Raw genomic sequence first — 9,143 nt, 5'->3', positions numbered from 1 at the left:
AGTATAATACCTTTTATTTTACAGTAACAGGTGAAATAACAACAACAACACTTACCCCATATAGCCATAAAAATGGCGAAGAAGACAGTCCCTCCGTTATCAAATAAGTGTGTAACCTTAGAAGGAAATGAAAGAATATAAGGCAAGTAATAGCATTATTAAGCAATAAAATCTACCATATGCTAATATGTTCTTAATTAAAGAGTGCCATAATACTGAACAATTGCAAACAGACTCGGGTAAAGTGGATGCATAATTTCATTGGGTTTAAACATGGGCCATGCCTTCATGAACTCTATTAAAGGATCAGCAGTGGAATAAGCATAAAATTACATCTATTATATTAGCTCATTGGGCTAATGCTGTGGAGGCTAATTCTCTGCTCATTTTCATATCCACTCATGGAAACCTCCATCCTGGCTCAGAGGCCTAAAGCAATTGCCATACTAGCTTCCACTAATTCCTCAGTACTGCAGCACCTCTCAGTACCACAGTACCTCTGTGTGGAGAAAGGATTCCTCAAATCCCCATCCTCATGGGTGAGAAAGGAAAACATGCCTCGTTGGAGTTTCATTCTCTCTCTCCCCTGCCCTTGAATCTACTAGACCTGAAGTTTGTCGTAGGAAATCCGTTTTCATCCAGGTTACTCACCAACTTTTCCTTTTCCTTAATCTCTTCACACTGCACTGTTCCTGCCAGTTGTGAACAGGGGATTTGCCTATTCATAGTTGCACCACCAGGGACAACATAAGCAGAACAGGCAGCAAAACACCCCAAAGCAACTGCATACTATCTTACAGTGAAGAGCAGGATAAAGGGCACGTGCCAAGCTTGACTGCACTGAAGTAGGCTTTATTTCTTGCTGAGGTCCTCCATTCCACGATGAACAGCTCTTACTGTCAAGGAAGCTCCTCCTAATGCTTAATTTCCTTTCTTGTAATTTGAATCCATTGGTTTTGGGGCTATGCTCTTGGGCAGCAGAAAGCATGCTTGCTCCACCTTCAACGTAACAGCCCTTTAGATATTTGAAGGTAGCTATTGTATCACTTCTCAGTCTTCTCTTCCCTAGGCTAAATGTACCCAGCTTGGTTTCCAGACCCTTGATAATCTTGGTCACATTCCCCAGCACATACTCCAGCTTGCTGATGTCCTCCTTAAACTGTGGTGCCCAGAATTGGACACAGTACTCCAGGAGGGGTCTGATCAAGACAGAATAAAGTGGTACTATTACTTCCCCCACCACGCATTCAGTGAACTGGATGCTTGTGTGGTTTTGTTTAATTCTGAAAAGGGCTCAAAAAAGGTGAAGGAATCTGTGGCCCTCTAGATGTTGTTGGACTTCAACTCTCATCAATGCCCCAGGCAGCATGGTTAATGGTTAGGAATGATGTAATCCAAAACCTCAGTCCAAAAATAACCTAACCTATGTTTTCCTATCACAATAAATAAAAATAATAATAAATTGTCCAGTAGCACCTTAGAGACCAAATAAGTTTGTTCTGGGTATAAGCTTTCATGTGCATGGACACTTCTTCATGTATAAATGCTTGTTTTTAGCAAAGCTGTGATTCTGTTTTCCCTTATGCACAAGTGTGAACTGCTCAAAGTGCATTTGAAAATGAATTGACTGTCTGCTGCCATTTTTATTCAGCTGTTCAGTTAGTTTACCTTTACAAATAATAATTTATCAGTAATTTATATAATCTGTTTTTCTATTTTATCTGCATGCTATGCTGTATTGTGTTTTTAATATTCGGTTGGGAGCCAACCAGAGTGGCTGGGGAAACCCAGCCAGATGGGTGGGGTATTAATAAATTATTATTATTATTATTATTATTATTATTATTATTCAGATACACTTGGTGTATCTGAAGAAGTGTGCATGCACACGAAAACTTATACTCAGAACAAACTTAGTGAGTCTCTAAGGTGCTATTGGACAATTTTTTAATTTATTTCGACTGCGTCAGACCAAGACGGCTACCTACCTGAATCTATTCCTATCACAATATTAGTCTGATTTAGCTAAACAAAACTGACATGAAGTTCACAGCATGCAGAGATTGTGAGCAGGTTTACTGGAACAAGAACTATTTCTAACTTAACCTGTAATACTGTAATTAATTCTGTTTGCCATTTAACTACCATTTATTTCCTCACCATTTAGACACAGTGTCTACAACACTTTTATTAATGGAAGGAGACTTCACTGCCAATGTTTAACTACTCTGTAACTACACTGTGTTACATATAACCCCAAAGTCTAAGGAACAGCAATGGACCTTAGGAATGTAATGCTTGTAAGGCGATGGGTATCTGGGGAAAAGGAGTGCTGAGGAGGCTGAATAGTTTGCTGTAGGAGGATTTCATTCCCCACACAAGATGACATACTTAATTAGATGCCTTGAGACTTTTTCTCTTGCACAGTCCTCTTCAGGAAATGCAAACCTTAGCCAATTTAACACATCCCTGTTTTAATAGGAATGCCGTTTTCCAATAAGAAAATATTTACCAGAGAGGGGATGAAATGTTTACACAAAACAGACAACTATAATATATTTCTTTAGAGTGAATGTAATAAAAATGGTTTAAACAACATTTATAGTGTAGAATCCCTCTAGAATGTTTTATTTTCTTTTGAATGAATCCACTATATAGTGTGTAGTTATTTAACGCATATGTCTGATAAGCACTCAGGCCTCAGATGATTTAAAGTGCACATTTGAAAAAGTGCACATTTACTATCCATTGCTCAAGAATATCAGCTCGGTAAGTGTGCTCCATGAATTTCATTACAGTGAATGTGGGATTCAAAGGTAACTCTGGTGTGGATGTGTGTGTTTATAGACAAACAGACAGACAGACAGACAGAGTGCTATTAAAGGACTGGGAGGTAAATAAAATGACTGGGGAGTGATTTGTTGTATGTGTGAATCAGATGAAAATACGAATGCTTCTGTTTTCAAATGGAAGTAGAAAAACCACAAATTCTTACAAATTAATGAAACAAAACAACTGTAATCTGTTGTTTTACATTGTATTTATGTATTTATTTAGTAATAATACAGATGAGTAAGGAATGCTGTAATCTTATTTTCATTTACGTCAAAGAAAGCCCCATTGAACTCAGTAGGGCCTGATATTGAATACACACATATAGGCAGGGCTTTTTTTCAGCCGGATCTTACCAGAACTCGGTTTCGGCAAGTCTCAGGTGGGCACCATTGCCATTATAAGAGAACAAGGGAGGTGTTCATGGTGAGTTCCGGCACCTCTTTTTCTAGAGAAATAGCACTGCGTATAGGTTTGCTATATCTGTAAAACTGCTTGTGTTATATATCCAGTGAATTCTTTCTGTTTGCAGAAGGCCTTTTGCTTTGAACAACAACTTTCCCTCCCCCTCCTCTCCCTGTGTGCCCTACAACCCCTCTCCTTGATTGGAATAAAGCCCAGATCAGATGTTTTGGACGTGGAAAGAGAGGGAAATTCTGATTCTGAAGCAGCAGTTCTTTCATGAACGTAATTACTTCATTGGATCCAACCTCATGACTACATAAATTAATCAAGAGCCAAAATGTACACAGGGTATACTGCTGGTCATGGGTCCAGAATATGTGAGCATCCTACTGATAACCCCAACAACAAATCGGGCATTGAGTATTTGCATTCTGCATCTGAAAATTCTTGAAGTGGTGTTTAAGTGTTTGATGTGAATTCATACTCATTTTCTGTCTCTGTAGAGCCGAAATATTTTCCTACAGAGTGGGAAGACAGGGAGGCAGGCTCTCAGCCCCACCACTGATAGCAAAGGGCCAAAGATATTCACTTGGCCTGGGTTGATTTTATAGGTTCTATCGCAATAAGCTGTTTTGGCAGGGCAAATCCTTGTGAAGTGATGAGCATGAAAGCTGAATACATTTTTGGGTTTGTTGCTGAAGAGTCCACCAAGCACCACTGTGCATTATAGGAGTGGGAACCTCTGGCTCTCCAACTGTTGCTGAACCACAATTCTCATCAGTCCTAGAAACATAGCCAATGGTCATGAATGGTGAAAGCTACAGCCCAGCGACTTACGGAGGGCCAGATGTCCCCCACACGTGGTACAATGGAAAAGCATTTGACTGAAATGACAACAAGAGGCCGTATGCAGTTTCCAACTGACATATCTGAAGCATAGAGCTTCTAGAGCACAAAATAACTTACCTTTGCATAGATGCAGCTTTCATTGAGTTTTTGCAGGGTGCAATTCTTCTCACACATTGGACACATGACAGTTTCATTTGCCTCGCAGATCTCTCTGCTGCACCAGGAAATAAAGACAGCCAATGTTTATTCAGGGATGACTGATGTTTGTGACATTCATTATGGTAGCTGACACAGGCCGCAATGCTTCTAATATTAGCAGCATTGTGTTTGTGCCTTACTTTGGAAACTGTACCTAAACTTATTTTATTGCACAGGCACAACACAGGACATGGCAGTTTAATTATGATTTCATTGACAGTAGGGTTTTTGGAAGTTCTGTTTCTCTTTACCACCACCCCAAGTCACATGACGGTCCTGGGATGAAGCCAAGGCAGGTACCCTGGCAGGAAAGAAACCCTCAGAACTGAGTGCATAAAGTCAGCATAAAGTTGCTGGTGCAAGTTGCTTCTTCCTGATTTTGTATGATTCTTCTTTCCATTGCAGCTTCCTGCACCACAACCCAGGCCCCAAATGACACATACATGGGGCAGGATGAAGAGTCCAGATATTTCCAGAGGTTTGGATTGTATCAATCCATGCCTTTGATATTGCCTGGCTGGTGATGATGATTAAAATTTCTCCCAGGCCTTGCTACAAAAACAAAGACATTTCTCCCAGGTCTTTCTACAAAAGTAGATATGGAAAAAGAAATATTTAAACCCATGCATTTCCTTTTTAAGCAACTGCTATCGACTGGAAAAACATGATAATCTTAGTTTTGTTTCTAGACATGAAGCACATATCAACTATAGTGCTTGCCAGTTTAATCATTGACTTATCTGAATACTGGGCTAGGTTTGAAACTCCAGTTCCCACATTCTGAAGACTCATAATCAAATAAAAAATTCAGAAACTGCTGAAGGGATGTCTAGCTGTGAATATTAATTACCCCTCCGTTACCTGTGGATCATGTTTTGTGAAAGCAAGTTGTGTTATGCAGATTTGTTTTAAAAATCAACTTCATCACAAACCACTAGAGGGAATACTAACTTTACCTAAGTGCCAGCCTGTTACATAACTATAAGAATTGATTTGCACTGCTGTATGCTTTTTAAAATACAACCAACATTAATCACTGAAAATAGAAAGCTTCAAGGTGTGGGCCAGAATGAAGGAATATCAGCCATGCACTATGTTAAGTGTTAAAAAAAGAGATGTTTCTAGTTACATCCTCTTCCTTCTTCTGGAAAGCAAGAACCTGTCCCCTAAACAAGTTTGTATGAGTACCTGTTATGTGTATCTAGTGCAAAGGGACCTGTATTCTGCAGATGCTCAGAGTCATATATCTCATATGATTGTAACTACTTCATATGTAATTATATTAAGCAATTACATATGAAGTAATTATATGGTGAAAACTGCTGAATGCCCGTTGTTGTATCATGTATTACTATGATATATACAAATGTATAAAATAACTGAAGAACATCCACGAGTCTGTTGCTGAGTCAAAATCTGTTCTGTATCAAACTTTCCATTGGTTCATATTATCCAGGTGGCAGCTACGAAGGCACATAACATGTCTGCAAAATATTACAAAACTGAGTTGTTAATTGCTTTAACTGATTTTTCTGTTTGTTTTAATAGTGTCTTATGTTGTATTTTATGGTGCCATGCACAATGAGGTATTTTATGTTGTAGCCCATCATGGGGTCATGAAATGACAAATGATGGGATAGATCCCAGTCCTGGCTTCTTGAACTTAAAATGGGTTTCTGATTACACTAAGCTCTGGTGAGGTCTGGCTAGCAAATGTTACATTTTGTGGACAAACCTATGAAGCCATTATCGACACACTCTGCTCATTTTTCAGTTACGAGCATCAACGAATTTGGAATCCAGTAGTCTTAAAACCAGATGGCTTTGTATTGACACATTAAATTAATAGTTATATCTTTGGGGGATGCTAATTTGTCAAACTGACACGAAGTCTTGTTGCATAATGAAAATCCAGGATGATCCTTGTGTTCCTTGACACTTTAGTTGATGAGGGTTAAAACAGTGCAGTGAATGTACTGCCGTTGTGCAGTGTAGCTATGCAATTAATATGTTAGGAATAATAACCACGTTTTCTGAGTTAGGGAGGAATACATTTAATTAAGTAATTTTCAATGCTTTTCTGATCATTCCGTCAGTGCAAACATTTCAGCTTGACAGACAGAATGACACCCCTCCCCCTTCTCCTCACATGTGTCAGGAACTGGCTGGATAAAGTAGTAAGAGGCACCAGCCAGTGAACCCCCAAGGGAACCCCAAGAGAAGGATGGCTCAGAAGCTGGGGATTGGTAGTGGGACACTGAGGAGAGGTCAGAGGGAGAAGATTGGGACGAGGGAATGGATGCTGAAGAGGCAACAGGGTTTAGTGAGCAGGAAGAGCCTGTGACAGGGAATAGTTCAGACTCTGAGGATGAAGCAGAAAAGCGGGGGAGGTCAAGAGACTACTGAAGAACCCATGGAGTCTTTCTCTCCTGCTATAACAATTTCCCCTTCCCCCCAGTCTCCAAGAACATACAGGATAAGGAGGAGAGCAGAACAGAAGCCAGTGATAGGCACATGCAATTTGAGAATGCTTGGAAACATCTGAAAGAGGAAGAGCCTTAGAAAGGGTAGAAGGCAGGGACCTTCATTCCTGGCAACCGCTCTACAGGGGCAAGACCTACTGGGATGTGTTTCTGAGTTGTATGCTGTTTCTTTGATTAAAGAGTTAACTTTACTGACGATAGAGTCTTGTGCCTTTCATGTGACCTGTGTCTGACTCCAGCCCCTGGCAACATGATGGTTCATGGGTTCTCACAACACACCCACACACCCAAGCCAATTTGGGGAGCCATGTGAGGAGAGGGCCCATTGCACACATGGATGTATTGGCACAGGGCTTCTAGAGATGAGCCTCTTTAGCTGAATCCCACCCACAGTTTTGATTATCAAAAGGCTTTCACAAATATTTATTTATTTATTTATTTATTTATTTGTTAAAAGCATTTCTATCCCATTTCCCCTCATAATGATGCCTACTGGAATGAGATTTCTTCCCCAGAATATTTTTGTGGGTTTGACATCTGTTTACTGTGAATAAGACTGTTTTGTGGTTTGGCCTTGAGGCAATGGTGGATTAATGTCAGGGACAGGAGAGGGTTAATGGGACCAGGAGGATTGCTCAAACCTATTGGCCAGGTCTGGGGTTACCTTCCATTTGTTAGGGAAAGGTCTTGTCTAAATGACCTGTAGATGCCTTAATAATAGGCAGGACCTATCGAAACATGTGGAGAAAATTTTTGGATCAGAGACTTTAATGTGCATCATAAACTTGTTCTAAGTAATGGTTCTAATTTCAAACCGCTGTTACGCTTTTTTCCAAGAAATAACAGACTAGCTGCTGTTTGTTGTCTGCTATGTTTTAATTAACTTTATTAAATGTGAAAAAGCAGTAAAATATATTCTTTTAAAAGAATAGGACATTAGAAGGTTTTGGACAGTTCTGCTTGGGGGGGGGCATAGCTTTCTTCCCCCATCCAACCTAAGAGCTGTGTGTTTGTATGCAGGGAAGTCACTGAATCATTAGAACTTTGGCCTGTGCAACAGAATTCCCCCCTCATCCCTTCATAAACCCCAAATTTCCTCAGGGTTTTTCCCAACCCTCCAGACCAATGTTGTTGGTTTTTATTTTATTGGAGGGGGGACACCAAAACAGCATCTCGGCATTGATTTCTTCCTTGTTCCCCTGTAATTCATAACATTGTCACATTGTGCTTTTCCTCAACTTCTCTCTACATCATTGGCTGTTGCCAAAGGGGGTAAGAGAATGTACAAAGTGATGGCAGCACAACACAAGGTAACTGAGGCAAGATGACTTTATGATGCACAGGTCAGAATGGGGAGATTTTAGTTTCAAATGCTACATTGCGTTGTCATGCTTTTATTTTATGGTCATGCTAGAATAATAACTTTTCAGTATTGAGAGAGTCATTTTGTCCCGTCCCCCCTACCTTTTGATGTAAATGCTTATCTAAGGAGGGAAAGTAGCTCATACCAGAATGTTATTTCATTTTTAATTACTATGAAGTGGATCTGCTGCATCTCAAAACAATCCTTAAAAAGCAAACAGAAACTGGCCTGAAGATGATCACTCACCAAAAGCATCATGCACACACCAAAAACCTTAGGCCCGGTATGAAAAACCCACCTTGTGATTCTTCCATATGATATTCAGGCAGCAGAGTGGGGCTTAGGCCAATTTGCATTATTATCGTGATCCATTTCGACAGCTACTTTTGATAGGGCTTGAGAGCTGCCAGCTCATAGCGACAGAGCATGCTGTGTTATGATAAAAGGGGACATCCCCACACCTCTTACCTTACTTGGCTGGAATCCATGGTAAATAATCCATAAAGGAAAACAAACAGCCCAACAAGTGCAGCAGGAATGAGCATCCCAGTATACCATCCCAGCCAAGCGAAATAAAGGCCAATTTTCTCTCCAAAATACCGCCTGCATAAGAAAAAGGTAAATATACAATAAGCTTAAATGTCAAAGTACGGTAATTGAATGCCAATGCCAGCCTTGGCAACAGAGCATTCACCTTAAGTGGAACTACTCTTCAGTTGGGATGGGATTTGGTTAGAAATGGGTTTGGCAAAGCCCTTTTATTTCAGTTCAACATATAATTTGAAGGCCATTGATTGCATTCAAGGTCAGCTTTCCCAATCTGGTGCTGGCCAGATGTTTTGGACTACAATTTACCTAAGTCCCAGTCGGCTGAGTAATAGTCAGGGGCAATGGGAGTTGTAGTCCAAAACTGGAGTTCATCACAGTGGAAAAGCCTGTTCTGGACCATACATATTTTTAATTTAACACAGTCAGGCACAACTAGAGTCCTGTCTGTTTCAAAAGAATGGCCA

At 40.2% G+C, this 9,143-nt stretch overlaps 1 protein-coding gene across 5 annotated transcripts in view; it reads right to left on the bottom strand.

Moving 5' to 3' along the window:
- Positions 1-9,143, bottom strand: part of ANO3 (anoctamin 3) — a 242,787-nt gene that overhangs the window by 38,829 nt on the left and 194,815 nt on the right. For all 5 annotated transcript variants that reach the window (XM_082231876.1, XM_082231877.1, XM_082231878.1 and 2 more), the window contains 3 exons: positions 8,599-8,733; positions 4,204-4,300; positions 56-116 (listed from right to left, as the gene is read on the bottom strand). In XM_082231876.1, coding sequence (XP_082088002.1) covers positions 56-116; positions 4,204-4,300; positions 8,599-8,733 — 293 coding nt within the window. The remainder of the gene's footprint in view (positions 1-55; positions 117-4,203; positions 4,301-8,598; positions 8,734-9,143) is intronic.

Source organism: Podarcis vaucheri (assembly GCF_965113315.1).
Source record: "Podarcis vaucheri genome assembly, chromosome: 1".
Lineage (NCBI taxonomy): Eukaryota > Metazoa > Chordata > Lepidosauria > Squamata > Lacertidae > Podarcis > Podarcis vaucheri.
Note: the sequence above shows the minus strand (reverse complement) of the source record. Positions and strands in the feature narration are given on the sequence as shown.